Source organism: Schistocerca serialis, chromosome 2 (genome assembly GCF_023864345.2).
Source record: "Schistocerca serialis cubense isolate TAMUIC-IGC-003099 chromosome 2, iqSchSeri2.2, whole genome shotgun sequence".
NCBI lineage: Eukaryota > Metazoa > Arthropoda > Insecta > Orthoptera > Acrididae > Schistocerca > Schistocerca serialis.
The window spans coordinates 611,451,131-611,472,628 of record NC_064639.1 but is presented as its reverse complement, the minus strand read 5'-3'; the positions used below and the strand labels follow the sequence as shown (position 1 = coordinate 611,472,628).

Below are 21,498 nucleotides of genomic sequence, written 5' to 3'. Positions count from 1 at the left end.
CATGCCCACACACGCTGCATACATGAAGTTTTGCATGTTGTGGCTGGCCCTAATTAAGCACCTAGTGTTAGTTTCACTGTCCTTCTACTTCTTTCTGTACATGCTCACAACAGTAGCACATGAACATTCGACCATCTTCACCGTTTTCGAGAAACTCGTTCACACGCTCTGAGTAATAATAATCTGCCCTTTTTCAAAGTCCCTTATCTCAGTAGATTTCATTTGCAGCCCATACCTTCATCAGGATGATCCCTTGTCTGTGTCTACTCTGCTTACATATATTTACCGTGTCATGTGACTGCAGCACCACCAGGTGGCATCTGACATTGCAGTTGGCAGTGGTGATAATGTTTTGGCTCATCAATGTGAATGGACCACATATCCAAGAAGATAATAGCAATAATAATAATAATAACTAATAATAATAGCAGTTGATTGAATTAATTTTTTGGTAATTTTTACAATAAAAGATCCAATCTGTAATATATGAAACATAAGCCTTGCCCGATATTTACAAGCCAAAATAAGCAGAAAGGTTGCCCATGTGAGTTAATTCTACAGAAAAAAATCAAGCTCCAAACAATCATTTTCTGGGGCTGGTATGTGCAGGATGTACCAACTACATAATCTGATGTAATACATCCACTATGATCCAAATAAAAAAGACAAAGGGAGTACAGTACCAAGAAGTTTGGAAATGAGATTTAATATTGGAAATAAAATGCTGAGGCCCACCCTGCCCAAATCTGAATAGCCTATGTCAATTTCAGGTTAGTGAAAGCTTTACTTGCACAAAACCCTACATCAGAGAGTGTTGTATTCTACAGATGTACAAGCAGCTCATACTCCATATTTTATTTCATTAAAACTATTATTACCTCCTCTTTTTCCCCAGTTTATGCTTCATCAAATGCTCAGCATGTGAATACTGCATTTGGAACAGTAAATATCCTAACTCACATTCTTTATTTATTTGCTATGTCACATCAGCATTAGACATAATCACTCAAAGTCTTCTATATTGTTAAATGACACATGGATTTTACCCATGGAGAGCAAAATGAGATGTCAGGATGACAGAAGATTTGTTTAATTAACTTATTTATTCCAGCCCTGAGTTGTAGTACATCAGGAACAGCTTGGTAGAGGCATTCAGTTGCCTTTCATGCGAAATAATAGACGTCCCACATTTCTGGCAGAGCAAAGAGGGGGACGAGGGTGATGTAACTTGAATGTCACTGTCAGTGATGTCTCTAGCTGCGAACATAATGACAGGACACCAGTGCAGTTGACAGAACTGTGGAGACTGGCGTGATCTCCTTCCAGTGAGTGAGCTGCTCTCTGCCCTGCTGCTCTCATGAATCTGGGCACACCTCACCATCCTGTGGTTGAACAGTGGACCCCGTCCTGCATTTCAGGATGTTGCTCCAAGTGTCGCAGGCATGTGGTGCAGGCTGTGATATGAGATGTAATTATTTTAGTAAACAAATGCCTGAGTATTTATACACTCCAGACTGTATTAGTTTAGGGCTTAAAGACATGTACTCCAGACACTTCTGTGGTGGCAAATGAGGAAAGGCATCTGTACTTCCACTAGCATATTGCAGTGTTGGCTGTTGCTATATGGAGCCCAGCTCACTCTGCTTGCAAAGCCTGTTGGCCATGTTTTGCTTGGCAACGCATAAAACTATTGCCTGCCTGTGCTGGCTCTGTTGCAGCATAATTCTGCTCTGGCATACTTTTTGACCAAATATGGTTGATATGCTACATCATCTTCCTTTCTAACACGACCAAATTACATCATCCTTTACACTAGAGTTCCTGATGACCAGTCCTTCTGGCTCTTTTTTGCTCTTAAGAATCATTCTAAGAACTGGTTGCCTAAAGAGTATCACTTAACCTTACACATTTCTTCAGGGCACTTTGCCCTGCCCCTTAACTCAAACATCACGTAACTTATTTGATTACTAGTCTTCTTGCATAACAACTTCTAACTCTCTGTTCCAAACTTACAAGCTAAAATGCATCAACTGCATTCACCTTCCTTCTATTGCTTTTATGCTTGGGATATCCAATCCACTGGAATCTAAACGACAGCTGGGTCTGAAATCAGTTTTATGCTGCATCTACTACGTACCGAAACAAGTATTACACTCAGGAGAACAAGTGCCGCTGTGGTGGTAGGTATGACAATAGTCTATGTTGTGTCCTTCTGATAACAATTCTTCCAATATAAATTTATATGCTGCACTAAGGTTTCCATGGAGACTTGTCTCTCCTGCTGGTTCGGAAGTGCATTTATGGACTGCATTAATTCTGGCCCTAGAGTTTGATTTAAGCTGGTTAGATTTGCAGCAGGTAGCACTTCCATGGGCTATCTGGCTAAGGTAAATGAAGTTGCGAAATATTCAGGGGAGTTATCCCTTGAAATCATGGCGGGCAGATGGAAAGTAGGCCCCATTATCTCGCACACTGTTTCCTTTAATAACAACTAGTCCTCTTTAATTCTAACTTCTCTGCTGAAGTAAGCTTCCCTTCTCAAAAGAACTAGCCGCTACTACCATCTTGTCAAAGGTAGAGTACAACCAACATGCCTAGACCTGCTGAATGTACAGTTCCGGGTCAATCACTTCTTTCTTGCGTTCTTTTACCTCCTTTTGTCCCATTAGTAGTTCATCTGTGCAGGAGTCCTACCCCTCTCTTATTACCATATTCGGACAGACTGTGATTTCCCTTGACAGCATTTTTATAACTTTGCTTACTCCATTTCTACACTTCTTCCCCTGTCTTTTGCAATTAATAATGGCCAATGTGTTCTTACTTTTACAAATTTCTTCAGTATCCCCCACTTGACAGGATATGCATGCACTATGTAGCACTCATAAATGGAAATGTAAACTTTTGCTCCATCAGTTCTCACTGATACTGTGGCTACCTTGAAATAAAACAGAAATTTTTTTGTGCTCGGGTTCTAAAACCAATCGCAACTCTAGTGGTGGTTCCTTCTGTAATTTCCTTAGACCCTCTAAATACAGCTCTGGTGACAGCAAGTTTACCCTTGACTGATCTCTTACAGCCTGCTGCCTAGCCTCCTGTAGTTCTGGTACTTTCCCTTGTGCTTCCCAAATACTGTCTTCTACGGACTGCAAACATTTTGTCATTACTACTTCCTTACCTAAGAGTTCTGCTTCGATTTGCAGCTCTCTCATATTCTGATTAACTGACTCTTCTATAGCTCTGGCTGACTTCTCCAGTCAGTAGTTGTAGTAGTCATGTGTTATTCAATACATCTGCATAGTGTGCTAATCACTCACGGCTTTGTTCCCCTTTGCCCACTGCTCAACCTATTCTATGATGTCATTCACCCTTCGAGTGTCTCCCTCATTAGCAGTGCCAAATATTTTTTTATACAAGCCAACCTCCTGCATAGATTCCACCCCTCTTCCTTCGCTTATGTAGACTAAACCCTCAGTACCTATGTCACCTCACTCCTTAACTTCTCATACACTCCCATGAGCTCTCTCACATACCCCAAGCACTTCCTGTGAGTATCCCACACCTTTCAGTTTCCTGAAGGAATTTGTCAAACGCTTCTTCCTATCTTCTCACCTTGTTATGCATCTCCCATGTGCTGAATACCACCTGTATCACCTAGCGATGAGTGGTGATCACTATGTCTTCCTGCTTGGTGAACAGGACTCCCCCCTTCCAGGTGGTGGCCCCAAACGCTTCCACCCTGACAAAGCTCAGTAGTCCCACTATGAACTGCACAATCTCACCTTCACTGCACCTCACCTGCAGGCAGTAACAATTCAATGCTACTCTGCAGCTGCTCATACTAATTACACAGAATTTATACCTAATCTAAAAAAGAAATATTAAATGCCTCTCCTATGCCTTAATCCATATGGGTTCCTTCGTAACGTTCCATTCACAACCTCTTGCTTGTCTACTGATACCTTTCTCCTCACTTTCCCTTTCCAGTCCACATCTCCTATCCTGGAATAACTTACGGACTTCCTTGAAAAGGTTTCAACCACCCTACATGCAAAATTGCCATTCTCGTTGGCAACAAAATCTTGACATTTACTGGCAATGTAGTTTCTACCACTTGGTATGGCCCCTGAGACTTCAAAAACTTCTTTGTTTTTCCCTTCAGCATATACGAAGTTGATATTATCACACAGTGACCAACCTTATACTATGGCATTCTTGCGGTATGGCCTATTCCTTCTTCCTGTTTCTGCAGTGTTTGTGTATTTGCCCTCCATACTGTATTCCAAATTTTCCTAATCACTCTGGCAAATTCCTTAACAGACTCTCCAGTCTCCCCTTTCTTCATTTTCAATTTGTTGAATGGTACTACTTCATAAAGTGATAACCCTGTATTATGCTGGTGGTGTTTATTTTAGTTGTAGGCATAGACTACATACTTTAAATAGACATCCCAGTTGGTGCGATGTAAGTCAACATAGAATCCAAGCATTCACTTCTTCCATTGGCTTGTGGATGGAGAGGACTTGTCCTTAACTTCTTCATATCCAATAACTTACACAATTCCTTGAATTTATCTGATATTAAGTTCATTTCCTGATCTGATATTATTGTTTCAGGCACTCCAAACTTCAGTATCCAATTATTCACAAGTGCCTCTGCCACTGTTGCTGCCTGCTGGTTTAGCATCGCGACCATTTATACGGATCTTGAAAAATGATCTATGACTGTGAGTCTGAACTCATTCCCTGCAGGTGTTTCATTGACTGGGCCTAAAGCATCAGTCCCCAGAAATTTGATTGATGCTAATGCTTCAAGTAAGTCCTGCAACGATACTCTCGTTTGACACAAATCCACTCTCTAAGCAAATGATGTCATTCCCCACATAATGGTTTACAATCATCTATGCATTATTCCACCAATACCTTTCTGCTACTTTTGTGCTGGTAGAACTGTAACCTCCATGACCTGCTAATATGTGACCATGAGCTTCTGTTAGCACTCTATTCCTTAGCTTGCTGGTACCACTATCCACAGTCCCAACTTGGTTTCTCTCCATAGCAACTCATCCTGCATACAAAACTGTGACTGCTTGAAATACTGCTCACAGTTTTCATCCTCCCCCCATGAACCATGGACCTTGCCATTGGTGGGGAGGCTTGCGTGCCTCAACGATACAGATAGCCGTACCGTAGGTGCAACCACAACGGAGGGGTATCTGTTGAGAGGCCAGACAAATGTGTGGTTCCTGAAGAGGGGCAACAGCCTTTTCAGTAGTTGCAGGGGCAACAGTCTGGATGATTGGCTGATCTGGCCTTGTAACAATAACCAAAACAGCCTTGCTGTGCTGGTACTGCGAACGGCTGAAAGCAAGGGGAAACTACAGCCGTAATTTTTCCCGAGGGCATGCAGCTTTACTGTATGGTTAAATGATGATGGCGTCCTCTTGGATAAAATATTCCGGACGTAAAATAGTCCCCCATTCGGATCTCCGGGCGGGGACTACTCAAGAGGACGTCGTTATCAGGAGAAAGAAAACTGGCGTTCTACGGATCGGAGCGTGGAATGTCAGATCCATTAATCGGGCAGGTAGGTTAGAAAATTTAAAACGGGAAATGGATAGGTTAAAGTTAGATATAGTGAGAATTAGTGAAGTTCGGTGGCAGGAGGAACAAGACTTCTGGTCAGGTGAAAACGGGGTTATAAATACAAAATCTGACTAAACCAGAGGTTGTACAGAGTTAGGAATGGGGGAAAGAAATACAGTAGAAGACAAATGGGTAGCTCTGAGGGATGAAGTAGTGAAGGCAGCAGAGGATCAAGTAGGTAAAAAGACGAGGGCTAGTAGAAATCCTTGGGTAACAGAAGAAATATTGAATTTAATTGATGAAAGGAGAAAATATAAAAATGCAGTAAATGAAGCAGGCAAAAAGGAATACAAACGTCTCAAAAATGAGATCGACAGGAAGTGCAAAATGGCTAAGCAGGGATGGCTAGAGGACAAATGTAAGGATGTAGAGGCTTGTCTCACTAGGGGTAAGATAGATACTGCCTACAGGAAAATTAAAGAGACCTTTGGAGAGAAGAGAACCACTTGTATGAATATCAAGAGCTCAGATGGCAACCCAGTTCTAAGCAAAGAAGGGAAGGCAGAAAGGTGGAAGGAGTATATAGAGGGTTTATACAAGGGCGATGTACTTGAGGACAATATTATGGAAATGGAAGAGGATGTAGATGAAGATGAAATGGGAGATAAGATACTGCGTGAAGAGTTTGACAGAGCACTGAAAGACCTGAGTCGAAACAAGGCCCCAGGAGTAGACAAAATTCCATTAGAACTACTGACGGCCTTGGGAGAGCCGTCCTGACAAAACTCTACCATCTGGTGAGCAAGATGTATGAGACAGGCGAAATACCCACAGACTTCAAGAAGAATATAATAATTTCAAAGAAAGCAGGTGTTGACAGATGTGAAAATTACCGAACTATCAGTTTAATAAGCCACAGCTGCAAAATACTAATGCGAATTATTTACAGACGAATGGAAAAACTGGTAGAAGCGGACCTCGGGGAAGATCAGTTTGGATTCCGCAGGAATGTTGGACCACGTGAGGCAATACTGACCCTACGACTTATCTTAGAAGAAAGATTAAGGAAGGGCAAACCTACATTTCTAGCATTTGTAGACTTAGAGAAAGCTTTTGACAATGTTGACTGGAATACTCTCTTTCAAATTCTAAAGGTGGTAGGGGTAAAATACAGGGAGCGAAAGGCTATTTACAATTTGTACAGAAACCAGGTGGCAGTTATAAAGAGTCAAGGGGCATGAAAGGGAAGCAGTGGTTGGGAAGGGAGTGAGACAGGGTTGTAGCCTACCCCCAATGTTACTCAATCTGTATATTGAGCAAGCAGTAAAGGAAACAAAAGAAAAATTTGGAGTAGGTATTAAAATCCAGGGAGAAGAAGTAAAAACTTTGAGGTTTGCCGATGACATTGTAATTCTGTCAGAGACAGAGGACTTGGAAGAGCAGTTGAACGGAATGGACAGTGTCTTGAAAGGAGGATATAAGATGAACATCAACAAAAGTAAAACGAGGATAATGGAATGTAATCGAATTAAGTCCAGTGAAGCTGAGAGAATTAGATTATCAAATGAGACACTTAAAGTAGTAAAGGAGTTTTGCTATTTGGGGAGCAAAATAACTGATGATGGTCGAAGTAGAGAGGATATCAAATGTAGACTGCCAATGGCAAGGAAAGCGTTTCTGAAGAAGAGAAATTTGTTAACATCGAGTATAGATTTAAGTGTCCGGAAGTCGTTTCTGAAAGTATTTGTATGGAGTGTAGCCATGTATGGAGGTGAAACATGGACAATAAATAGTTTGGACAAGAAGACAATAGAAGCTTTCGAAATGTGGTGCTACAGAAGAATGTTGAAGATTATGTGGGTAGATCACGTAACTAATGAGGAGGTATTGAATAGGATTGGTGAGAAGAGAAGTTTGTGGCACAACTTGACTAGAAGAAGGGATCGGTTGGTAGGACATGTCCTGAGGCATCAAGGGATCACAAATTTAGCATTGGAGGGCAGCGTGGAGGGTAAAAATCGTAGAGGGAGACCAAGAGATGAATACACTAAGCAGATTCAGAAGGATGTAGGTTGCAGTAGGTACTGGGAGATGAAGGAGCTTGCACAGGATAGATTAACATGGAGAGCTGCATCAAACCAGTCTCAGGACTGAAGACCACAACAACATTTTCATCTGCTCTCTGTGCAGTTCACCATTCCTGATGCTCATTGCCTCCAATATGTAATACTGCTAATTTTCTACTTATGCCATCTACATTTCTTAACTTCTTCCCAGGTTTACACATGACTTCGAAATCAAATTCACTTAGTCTTACTGTACATCGTGTCAGCCTTAACCCCAACAGCCATCTTAACCTCACATGGTCTGTTATCACAAACTTTTTACCATACTGATAATATTTGAAATACGTGACTCTATAAGTACCAATACGGCTTGACTTCTCTTTCTGCATTGTGGAATAATTTCTTTCTGTGGAATTTACTTTTCTTTATGTGTAAGATACCAGACCTTACACAACTTCTACCTCTTTTGACAACACAAAGCCACATGCATGGTTTGACGCATCACATGATATAATAAATCCAGAAAATCAGGCTCGATGTTAAACCTTCTTTTAGCTCCTCAAAAGCGTGCTAACTCTTCTGACCACACAAATTTAGTACCCTATTTTAACAAATGGGTCTACAGTCTGGCAATACCTGCAAATCCTTTCACAAACCAGCAGTAATAGTTTGCGACTCCGACAAATGACTGCAACTCCTTTAGACAATTTGGTACAGGAAATTTATGTGCAGCTCTCACCAATCTTGGGTCCGTCTTAACCTCGACCTTTACTTATGATATGACCTAGGTATGCTACCTCTTTCACCACAAAATTACACTTTTCTGTACTCAGTGTTAACTTTTCTCCTTTTAACCTTAGGGATATTTCAGTTAATCACTGCATACGCAGTTTTGTATCACTCCCATGTCATCAAGATAAACTAAGCATTGGTGTGGTTTTAAACCACTGAGTACGCCATCAAAAAATCTCTGAAACGTTGCAGGTGCATTTTTTTAATCCAAGTGGCATTCTTCTGTATTTGTAGTGTGCCCAAGGTGTTGAAAATGCTGTTTTGTATCAATCCTGGGGGTGAAACTTATATTTGTATAATAACCACTCTTCAAATCCATTGTTGAAAAATAATCTGCATTGCCCTAAATGGTCCAAGATTTCTGTGCTGATTGGCAAAGGGTAGGCATCCATTTAGGTTTTCACATTTAGATGTCTGTCACCGCAACAGAACGTATACTTTTGTGTTCCATACATTGATTTTTATGACACAATAACTTTTCCTGCCACCCTGCCCCATGCACTATTACTTTCTTCAGTTATTCCACCTTTCAGCTGTTGATCGATAAATTCCTCCAAAATTGGCTGTAAGAACCTTGGTTTTCTGTAAGGTTTGCCATAGATTGGTGATTCATTTCTCGTTGATATGCAGTGCTGTGTAATATGGAAAAAAATAAATCCCTAAAAAACAAAACCAATTTTTTCATTCATTTCCTGTTGTTTCCCTCTAGGTGCTTCACTTTTCCTTGTAATGCAATTTCAGCTGCATTCGGCGATTGTCCGTTGCAGAGACCCTTCATGTCCCACTCTTGCTGCAGGATATCCATATTACAATTAACAACCCCTTTATTAAACCTACGTCCTCTGTGCTAAAATTATCTATAAAAATAGATACCTTCTTTTGAGCCTTTATTTCTTGTATGCATACTTGACAAAGCAATCCGCCTGATCTAATACTTCAATCTCTTCTAACAGCTGCCCCACACACAAAATTCCTACCAACAACCTCAACACTTCCCCAAAGTAACTTCCCAGTACCCTTAGGTACACAATCAGGCAAACCAAGTCTTCACAATGATATAAGAAATCTAATCCTAGAATCATGTCGCAGCCCTCACTCACATGTGGCACAATCTCTACACATTGTTTAAATTGAACTGTATCCAGGCAAAAGTCTATGTCCACCAATCCTAACGGTGTGACATCTTTACTCCTCACACCACGCAACTGTACCGTCGTGGGTCTTATTTGCTTATGTTTCACCAGATCACTACTGGCTACTGACATGCACCCCGGTGTCCACGCAATTCTTTTTTCCTATTATTCCTCTTATAGTACAATCCACTTCTGCAAATGATTTCGTAGCATCCAGTCTTAGTGGGAATGTTCACTGGTGGACCTAGGGTTCCCGTTGGTGTTTTCACATCGAGGCTGGTGACACTGCCTCCTTACATGCCCTGTTCGTCCACTCCTGAAACATTTTATATTACCTGCAAACACTGTCCATTTACCCTGCATTCCAGTCGACAAATTATTCTTGACACAAGCTATTGATAACCACACTGCTGTGCGCAAATCCGTTGGACCGCCTGTCCGTACATCTCTTGACTCTTCCACAAGCAACTCTCTTAAAAAACCATCGAGCACCCTCTGCTTAGCTTCGTGCAAAATAATTTCATTGACTACAGCATCCTGTCCAAATTCATAGATACATCCATTAATTTTCTTTATTGTATCCAACTGTATTCTTTATTGTATCCAAGAACTATTCCACAGTTTCCGTATTTCTTTTAATTATTACCCCTAATTGTTCCTAGAGTGTAGGACACTATTTCATTTCGTTTATCTATGAATTAAATATTATTTAAATTCTTTGAATGTTATGGCTCCCTTAAGAGTTTCTGTATACCCTACATAAATTTTACCTTCCCCTATTACCCTCTATTTTGCAACACTCATTAAGTCCTTATCAGACCAACCTTCCATCTCAGCCAGGCCTGCACATTCTTAGTTGCCTTGCCAGAAAAAGGAACAGTTAAACAAGTGTCTGACAAATATACACCCTGATGTGACGACTGCAATTCTACCAACCCTCGCAGTTCTGTATTATCCACTGTTGGTTGTACTATCTTTCTTAACGATATGCGTACTGCTTCCGGCTCTGACACACCTTGCACCTCTAGTTCTGTTAAAGCGTTGTCCTTGAGAACACTTATTTTGAGAACTAACATTCACAAGACAAAAAAACAAAATACATTAACTTAATTCTTATGTCTAATCATGAGCCATCTCAAACCCTGGCACTGTTAGATATATGCCCATAATTACATATATATAACATTTTACTAGAACTGATTCCGTACATGACGCTGAGTGGCCCTCAAGGTAACACAGTGCACTTCTAACAGGCACTAACCAAACTTGATCCCATTACCTCTAAAACTAGACAAATCGAATGGTGCTCTACTTTACCAAATGCACACCTGTCAACCTTTTCTCCATCATCCAAATAAAATCAAAAATTTTTGGACTCACTGTACCGTATGCTGCTGGTTCAGACATTACTCTAAGAAGGTGATGTCAATGATCTGACACCAGTGTTAGGTGACCTCTGGGTCATCATCTGTGGAGAGGAAATGAGATGGCAGTATGACAGTAGATTTGTCTAATTAACTTCTTTATTCTGGTTGTCAGCTGTAATATATCAGGAATGGCTTGGTGGAGATGTCCAGTTGTCTCTCACGAAACAATAGAGGTCCAGCTTTGCTTACAGAGCAAAGAGCAGGGTTGAGCATGGCATCACTTGAATGCTGTTGTCAGCGGTGTCTCTGGCTGCACTGTGATGACAGCGTGTGGCACAGCTGATGATACTCATACTGCGCAAGCAACTGTGACCTACTTCCTGCGAGCATGCGACTCTCTGCTCTGGTGGCAGCTGCTCTCGTGACTCAGGGCACACTGCCCCGGCCCTTGGTCGAACAACAGTCATACTGTATTATGGGATATTGCTCCGGGAATCAAAGGTTCATGGCACAGTCTGTGATACTGAGACAAGAATATTTTAGTATATGAATGGCTTAGTACTTATACGCTCCAGACTAAGTTTGAGTAGGGCTTAAGGCATGTACTCTAAACACTTCTGTGGAGGCAATTGAGGAAAGACTTCTGTTCTTCCACTAGGGAACTGTAGCATCAGCTGTTGCTATGCCACGTCCATCTGGCTCTGCTTCGCAACGCCTGTTGGCTGTGATTGCTTCGCAACAATAACACTCTCGCTGCCTGCAGTGGGCTTTGTAGCAATTCAATTCCGCTCTGGCGCACTTTTTGATTGAATACTGTCAATGCACTACAATATTATTCTCTTTGCCAGCATATATCTGTTCAGTCTACATTTCAAAATGTTTACTCCTCTGAATGTGAAGGTTTTCTAAAATATGAAATTACATCCACTTACTTTCAGTAGAAAAGCAGCCAGCTTCTAATGCTAACTGATAAATTGTCATGCCTGGTTTCAGCAAAAGTTCACACATTCTTGCTTCTTTAAAAACCTGTGTAATATCTTCTGCAGACATCTTGCTAAGAGCATCCATTCCCTTGTCATAGAGAGCAGTAGTTATCTGTAAAGCCGAGGAAAGACCACTTTCTGCAACAGAGATAAACATTTGCTTCATTGTATTTACGTAAAAATTTGTTCCGTAACTGCCAGAGACCATCCAGAGAGGAATCACAAAATAATTAGAAGATACAGTCTTCAGCGTGCATAGTTTAGAACAGCCAAAGCAATGTAGCTACTGCTGATGAAGTGTACAGCAACCACAAAATAAACAAATAAAAATAAAACATATTGAGAAATGTATCAGATGACCAATTTACATTGAAAGAGGAACAGATCATATGGGTTGACATTCTGCAAAATGGGTTAATATACGATAATGGCCTGAATATAAATCCCATTTATTCTCCAAAAACTCAGCCTTGTAAAATTATGGTGCAGCTTCTCTGTGTGACACAACGAATACCATCATGTTTTTGCATTATAGAAATTTCAATTGTAGAGCTCGTTCCTTAGCTTGAAATGAAGAAACAAACTTTTTAATTTCTCGTATTTATAGTCCAAATTTCAGATTCACAGTTATTCTAGATACCTGACATTGTCAGCTAGAAAGTGATCATGAATTAAATGTAAAGAAAACTTCAGGTATGAAGTTTTTATTGCATTGATTGCCTGTATGTACAGTGCATTACTAGTTTTGCCAGGGCTAAGCTACCATCTTCAGATCCCTAAGGTTACAAAAATATAAATGTTACACTGTTGTAGCTGTAATTGTAAATTAACCATTTTATGTAATTTTATGTAAGTTCTTATTTACATACTCTCAGTGCACAGGCTATGAAATAATGCAGTGCGATGAACTGCACATTTGTTTTTGTACTATCGTAACAGACTGTGATATAAAAAATATAAAATCACCTTTACATAAGTAATTACAGTAAGTGTATAAATTCCTATAATGCCTAAAATAACATTACCTCATGATAAAAAGAGAGTTATGTGTTATCACGTACCAGTACCACCCCAAGGGCATCTTGAAGTCAGCAACGGAATTGGAAGTTTCTATTTGGCGTTGATAGCAGTCATGCAGAATTCAGTGGACCCATGGAGGACACCTGCTGAGCCTCCAGTGGCTCAATGCCATGAGTGCCCCCTGGCTACCACAATATAGGATGGCCAGTGTCAGCCAGACAGCACACTTGCCCTCTTTGCTATGACACCATCGTTTCTCCTTAGTTTGGAGAGCCTCTTTCTTGTTGACACTGAGAGCTGGATTCTGTTTCTTGCTGCATTATCTGTAAAGAGTCTTTGTTCACTTGGAGAACCCCAAGTTAAGTAAGTCTTCTGTTTACTGTCTTAACTTGTTCGTTACTCATTTCAGCTCCCACCACTCTGTAGCCTGCCTCTCCTCACCATTGTGTATGAAGTTGTACACAACAAGTAAAACATTAAAAAATATAAATGCGTCCTCAAGGCAACATAGAGTCATACAGGTATGACACATCAAGAAGTGTTGCACATGACTGAGTTGACAGCCAGTGTCATCTTGCCAGATACCAGTGTGCTGACAGAATAATACAGAAGAATACCCCCATATGGTAGCAGTCTCATGAATGACAACATGTATTTTCTAGTTTTGTTTTTTGTTTTTAAGAATATACTGGCTGAGTCGCGTAAGATGTAACACCCCCTTTATTCCGGGGGTGATTGCACGTATCGACATGCAGTTTTCGGCAAATCATAGCGGACTATGGGGCACATTTGTTGGTACATTCACAATACTCACAACGTTTATATTGACCGAGATAATGAGGCAAGTATATATTTTTTAAATGGGACGCTATACTTTTTTTACCATCATTCGATCGCTCTGGAAAAGACACGTATAGTGATGTAACGCATGTTGCTGTTGTGATTCAAACTTTGCTTAAAAGAGGGCGGATGAGGATTTACCTACATAGCGTAGGTCGTGCATGCTGCATATAGAGCACGGCAACTCAGCCTGCGGGTCGCGCGAGATGTGTTTACGGTCTGCAGCTGCTTCCGACCGCCTCGACCTTCAATCGTACAATATTTCCCAGTGTCTTTTAAGCGAAGTTTGAATCACAATAGCAACATGCGTTACATCACTATATGCGTCTTTTCCAGAGTGTTCGAATGATGGTACAGAAAGTATAGCGTCCCATTCAAAAAACATGTACTTGCCTCATTATCTCGGTCAATATAAACATTGTGATTATTGTGCACGTACAAAAGTATGTGCCTCATAGTCAGCTATGATTCGCCAAACACCGCTTGTCGATACGTGCAATCACCAACGGAATAATGGGGGTGTGACGTCTTATGCGACTCACCCTTTATGTGGACATACGAGAGAATACAATGTGAGTTACTTAAAATGGAAAATAGTACAATGCCAGTCATTTAAAATGGAAAATAGAATAAGTAATAATATTTTTTCTATATTTTTAGGTAGGAAAAAAAAATTTGTTAAAGGCTGAATGAATGGCATCAAGTGGGACACCGTATAGATAACAGTATGAGAATCATTCACTTTATTGGACTAAGGCATATTGCCTACTTTTCCTATCTATGATATTTATTTAGTTTCCATAGCAGATAGCTGAATTACACGATATATAACTCTTTCGAATATTATACTTTTATCATTGTCTTGATAATGCTTTACTGTTTCTCACTAAAACGTCAGACACTGTATCAGATTGTTTTATAGAAATCCACTGTCGTAAGTGCCTGTCTCTTGGTAAGTCCATAAAAAATTGTACTCTATGTTGGATAATGCCCTGATGTCTACCAAAATACTGATGATAATTTTGTGGTTTTGTCGTAACTCTGGGATATAAACATATATTGTACATTAGTAGTTCCGTACCTGCCATCCTTTTCACTTGTAATTCTGTGTATCCCTATATACTTACCCTGTGTATCACCCTATAAAGCCAGCAAATGTCATGGTATCTCCCTGTAAATTATTATAGTATCACATCTTGATAATCACACTGTTCAGTTGTTACTTAGTCATCAATTGACATCGTAGTTATTGATAAACAAAATTTTACCAACTGAAATTTATCTCCTATTATTTCCTTGCTCCAGACCTTATATTATTACCATGGCATAAGAAAATGTATATGTGAGTACTCACTGTGAAATATGTAATTGTCGACTTTAAATCCACAATCTAGACCTATGGTTACGGCTTGTCCTTATACGTATACATCAGTTATTCTCATAAGCCAAGATGCTATCACTTTTATTCCATGTTTTGAGTATTGATGATACATTACAATTAAACAAGTATGTAATATATAACTGGAAATTTCAATATGACATCTACTGTGAGATGAAAAGTATAATACACGATACTACAATTTGTAAAAGGAGACAGTCTGTCATAGTCCTTTAAAGTGAACGATTCTCATACTGCTATTTATATTGTGTCGCAACTGACAGTCTTCATTCAGTCTTTAACAAATGTTTAATGTTACTTGCATTATTGGAAATAATTTTTTGGTCTAAAAAGAATGACAAAATGTTATTACTTATTGTATTTTACTTTTTAGATAACTGACATTGTACTATTTTCCATTTTAAATGATTCACATTGTATTCTCTCATATATTGATACATGTAAATATATATTATATATATATATATATAAAAACCTGGAAAACGTGTTATTATTCATGAGACTGCTGCCATCTGGTGGTACTCCTCTGTATAATTCTGTTAGCCCAACAGCTATCTGGCAGTATGTAGCTGGCTGCCAACTCAGACACATGCGGCACTTCTTGATGTGCCACACCTGTAGGATTCTGTATCGCCATGAGGACACAGTTACATTTTTTAATGTTTTATGCTCTTTTCATCCTGAGGTAATGTTATCTTAGGCAGATCACTGTAGTAATTTACGAAAAGGTAATTCTATATTTTTTAATTTCAAATTCACAGCTCATTACAATGGTACAAATACACACATGCAGTTTATCGCACAGCTTGATTTCATAACCAGTGCACTGGGGTATGTCAAAAAGAACTTACATAAAAGCATTAGTTTACGGTTACAACTAAAACAGTGTAATAGTTTTGTAATTTTTGTAACCTTGCAGATATGAAGATGGCAGCTTAGTCCTGCTGAAACTAGCTATCCAGTGTACCTATATGCAATTAAAGCAATATAAACTTTATATCAGAAGCCTTCTTTCCACAGATATTCATTATGCGAGAGACCGTCTAATAGAGAAGCTGGCAAAAGCTATGGCTTAGTCAAATCGAATGTGCTGTGTTGGATCACTTTGGAGAGAGAATAAGTTGCAAACTGCCAATTTATGCAGGATGTACTATAGAGGGCCAAAAGCTTGGAAGTATTCTAAATTTGAAGTTAGGGTTCCTTCCGTTGTATAAAATAACAGGAAAGATGAAATACCTGTCTTTCAATAAATAATCCAATTGGGGATCTTGGAAAGTGTGAAGGCCTTAAACATACCTCAGACAGAAGTCTGTATGATCACTAGTTAGTGCTATAGGTTTATGCACAGAAATGGCGTGCTGTGCTTTAGGTTTATGCATAGCAGTGGTGTGTCGTGCTTTAGGTTTATGCATAGAAGTGGTATGTCTATCCAACAAAGTACTTCACTATGCTGCCTGAAAATTTTACAGAGATATAGATCAACGTCAAACGCATAACCCAAATGCAGTAGGAGCACTTGCACCCTACACACAATGGCAATACTTACGAGACAATCATCTTTTGGAATATGCTGAGCAATAAGGCAGGGTAATATAAACAGGCAAAAGTATCTATTAAGAAAAAGTGGAAATCAATAACAGATAATTTTCATGAAGTTATCACTTTCGTGTGTGCCCAGACCTTATGGTTATGGAGGACTGACGACACTTACCAGTCCCCCGATCATGAAACCTGTACACAGCCAATGAAGGCTTGCCATTTAGAATGACTTGGAGCACATGGGATTTTTAAGCATCCCAACCTATTTGGAGGCAGTTTGTAATGAAGCAGGCTGTATTGGGTCATGTGGTGTACCTGACACAGCAGGTTTCATATTATACGATACATGCTAAAATGTGGGTAGTGTGTAAGGATACTTAGTGAATATGGTCACTTAGTGCAACAGTGTGAAATAGTTGTGATGAAAACGTTAAACTGTGTCACAGACCAATTAATGTACGCTCTTAATCGGGTAAAGTAATGTACAGTTACGATAAGTCATTATCACTGTGATATGAATTTCGGGGTGTTTTGAAGAGAGAGAACAAGTTCTGGAATCAGTGTTAATAGTGTATAAATGGACCTTTTTCAGTCAGTTTTGTAATTATAATTCAATTAGTAAAATTCATTGTTTACCATAAAACAAATTAAGTAATTAATGTTTCTAGAAGATTCAATGGAGAAATTAAGTGCAATGTCAACATATTACGAAAACTAGAGAATATTCGTTTAGACTGGAGACATAACCTGATTCAGAAAGACAATCTGTATCATAAATAATGTTAGAAGAACGATTCATTAATTTTTTGTAACATGATTTAAAGATTTTGTGATGTGCGTAATTATTCCGTATTTTAGCCTTCAAATGTCGTAAAAAGTCATTTTGAACATTTGAGCTACAATTTTGATGTAGAAATATTACCAGCTCAAAATTGTTTCATAAAATTGCTTAATTAATTAAACTATGTAAAGATATACGAGAATGTTCTGGACTGAATAATAAGAACTTAATTGTTAACTGTATGTATGTTTCAAAATTGCACTTGTAAAAGATCGTTAATTTCGGAAATATGCATTATCATTGTACTTTTTTAATTTCTACTAAAACTCTGTAATGTCAGTTTTTGCTGGATTAACTTATTGCAATTGTAACATCAAACATGAAATAACATAACAATGTCAAAGAACGTAGTTGTTAAAAGATGTATAAATACAGCTTGTCCAAAGCCCGGGAATGCAGTTGGAATATTATCTAGTGTGTTCTGGTTCCTGTTTAGTTGGGACAGTCAGCTGTCGTATACATGTGTGAAAGTAAACAAGTATTGTGAACAGATTAATTGGTGTACGTCTGTTAGTGACCCAAGACTTTCTGTAGCGAAGTTATCACTTAAAAAGAAGAAGAAGATACAATCGGCTCTACTGTGTTAAACCTGAATTGATGGGATGCTACGTTAGATTTGGTGAATGTATGAGAAGTTATGTTAGATCTGACATTGGAGCTGTGCTTCTGGACCTGGTTATGTTTTAAATTGTTTGATGAGCTGTAAAATTACGTTTAAAGTTCCATCAATAGAGCTTCCAGGTCCCCAGATCATGAAACCTGTACCCTGCCAATGAACGTACACCATTTAGAATGACCTGGGGGTCATATGGTTTTTATCCATCTCAATCCATCTTCAGACAGTTCCATCAATGGAGCTTCTAGGTATGAGTATCCTGGTGAAGGGAAGAGGGAACACTTTATTAAATCCACTTATACTTCCACCTTCTGACCAGCTGGTATCACAATGAAATGATGAAAGAAAAGCACACGAAACTTGTAAAGATGCACTTAACACATTATCTTAACTGTCACTGAAGAAGGGGGGAGTGGGGGTGGACCACAGCACAGGAACAGGAAAAGCCTACACCACGGATGAAATAAAAAAACTTGAGAAAGACCTAACACTATTATTGGAAATAAATCAGTGTTTGATAGCAGAAAAAAATGAGCTGAGAATAAAAAACAAAATACAAATTAGTGGTTCATGTGTTAATCACACAGAGAAAGCAATGCCAGAGCCTTTAGTTTTCACACAGTTCTAAATTAATGAGGAAAGCTCCACCAGCTTTTACAAACACAAATATCAAATGTCTCATCAAATCCAAGAGGTGTGCCCACTGGAGTAAGGAAGATACAAGCAAAGCCTTGTTTCGCAGTCTTTGTCCATGAAAATTTACATTTATGTAAGAAACATAAGGGGTTTACCATTACAGGGATTTATACTTTAAACAGATGGGTATCTAATTCTTTTCACTCTCGTACTGTCATTTAGCTAATTTGTTGCACCTAATGGATTCATGATTTCCTGTCAGAAAGATGACAGTAATCAATGGAAGGTCATTGAGTAAAACAGAAGTTATATCTGATGTTCCCCAAGGAAATGTTACAGGTCTTCTGTTCCTCTTAATCAGCATAAATGATTTAAGAGACTATTTGAGCAGGCCTCTTCAACTGTTTGCTCATTATGACGTCATTTACTGCCTATTAATGCCACCAGAAGATTAAAACCAATTGCAAAATGACTTAGATAAGGTATCTGTGCGGCCTGAAAAGTGACAATAACTTATAAATAATGAAAAGTATAAAGTCATCCACATGAGTACTAGAAGGAATCCGTTAAATTTTGGTTACATGATAAATCAAACAATATGAATGCCATCAATTCAAATAATAACCTAGGGATTACAATTAAGAACAACTTAAATTGGAAGGATCACATAGAAAATGCAGTGGGAATGGCGAACCAAAAACCATGTTTTATTGGCAGAGCACTTAGAAGGTGCAACAGATCTACTAAAGAGACTGCCTACACTATGCTTGTCATCCTCTTCTGGAAAACTGCTGTGCGGTAAGGGATCCACACCACATAGGACACTGAAAAAATTCAAACAAAGGCAGGTCATTTTGTATTTTCACAAAATAGGAGGGATAGTGTGACAAATATGATACGCAATACATGAGCTGGGATGGCAAACACTACAACATTGGCGTTTTTGTTGTGATGAGATCTTTTCATGAAATTTCAATACCATATTTCTCCTCTGAATGCAAAAACCTCTTGTTGACACCAACCTAGATAGGGAGAAACAATCATAATAAAATAAGAAAAATCAGAGTTTGCAAGGAAAGGTTTAAGTGTTCATTTTTCCCATACACTATTTGAGAACAGCCAGTAGAGAAATAGGATGAAAGTGGTTTGTCGAAATCTCTGCCAGCCAGCTCAGTGTGGATTGCAGAGTAGGCGTGTAGATGTAGATAGCATCAAGTTCAAGTGAAGCAGAATAGCTATTTGTACTGAGCTTTGATGAAACGAATGTGGACAATTATACAGTGTAAGTCATTAACTATTGTCATCTAGAATAACTCCAAAAGTATGGTAGCAGCTGAAAAGTTTGTGGGCCAAAAGTTGCATGGGACAATGGGGGCCAGAATATGACATTGGTTTTTTGTTGCTAGGTGGGATCACGTCAGAGATATAGAAGTCAACATTGTTTTTTTAAGTGGGATGCTATAGTTTGGTAGTTATTTTCTGATAGTGGCTATCGAGACAAATCCAATGATGTGTAACAGTAAGGTCTTTGCAGGTCAAAAAGGTGGCATAAATGTCCATTTACAGAAGGTGCTCGAAGTGATGACCATCGATATCAATGCAGTGCTGCAATTTTCTTATCAGGGATTGAGTGGTATTCCTTATCACTTTGGCACTTATCAAGGCACATGCTCTGACAATTCTCTCTTGCATATCGTCAGATGTAATTGGAATGTCTTTATAAACAATGTCTTTTATGAATCCCCACAAGAAAAAATCCAGAGGCGTCAAGTCTGGCAAATGAGCTGGCCATGACACATTTCCTACACATCCAATCCAACGATTTGGGAATTGTCTCTGCAACTCATTTCTAGCCATCAGCGAAAAATGTGCTGGACACCCAGCATGTTGATACCACATTCTGTTCCTTGTTCTTAAAGGTATTTCTTCCAATAACAGGCCTAATGTTTCTTGCACAAATGTGGTGTACTTCCTACCATTACGATTTATTTTGATGAATGCATCATGCATTCACCGACCACGGTTTTTGGTGTGCAACTTGCTGCAGCCAACATGGATTTTCAGTTGCCCAATAATGCATGTTACGCAAATTAACATTTCCATGGTTCGTGAATGTAGCATCATCAGTAAATAGAATCAAACCAATAAATGTGTCATCCCTCTGAATCTGAAGTTCAGCCCATTGGCAGAATCCAATGCGATGCATACAATCCGTAACAGTTAATTCTTGGTGGAGACTGATATGGTAAGGATGATATTTATGGCGATGCAGAACTTGAACAACAATACTCTGGCCCACCCTACATTCTCCCCGATATGATGTGAACTAACACAAGGATCTCGAACCACGGTGGCAAGAGTACTAATTTCTGTTTCCTCGTTGGTAGCTTTCCTTTGCTGGATATGTTTCCGATGTGTTAACGATCCAGTTGTTCTCAGTTTATCATACACATATTTAAATGTACGACATATAGGGTGAGTATGCTGAGCATATCTTTCAGTGTATAAGTCTCTAGCTCTCACTGAATTTCGTTGGCATTTTCCGTAAATGACAAGCAAATCGACTTGTTCTTTGAAGGAATACGTCATTCACATTCGCTTGATTCAATGAGACTAGTCTTACCATTCCTATTAGTGTTGTATTGAACTGTCAAATGGTGTTTATATGTCAATGGCACTTTAGT

At 39.1% G+C, this 21,498-nt stretch overlaps 1 protein-coding gene across 2 annotated transcripts in view; it reads right to left on the bottom strand.

The window, feature by feature from the left end:
- LOC126457656 (tyrosine--tRNA ligase, mitochondrial) overlaps nucleotides 1-21,498 on the bottom strand; it is a 122,355-nt gene that overhangs the window by 33,392 nt on the left and 67,465 nt on the right. Inside the window, exon 7 of one of the 2 annotated variants that reach the window (XM_050094146.1) lies at nucleotides 11,873-12,061. The exons of the other annotated variant lie outside the window; for it this stretch is intronic. Within the exon in view, the coding sequence (XP_049950103.1) occupies nucleotides 11,873-12,061 (189 nt within the window). The remainder of the gene's footprint in view (nucleotides 1-11,872; nucleotides 12,062-21,498) is intronic. 2 annotated transcript variants of the gene reach the window in all.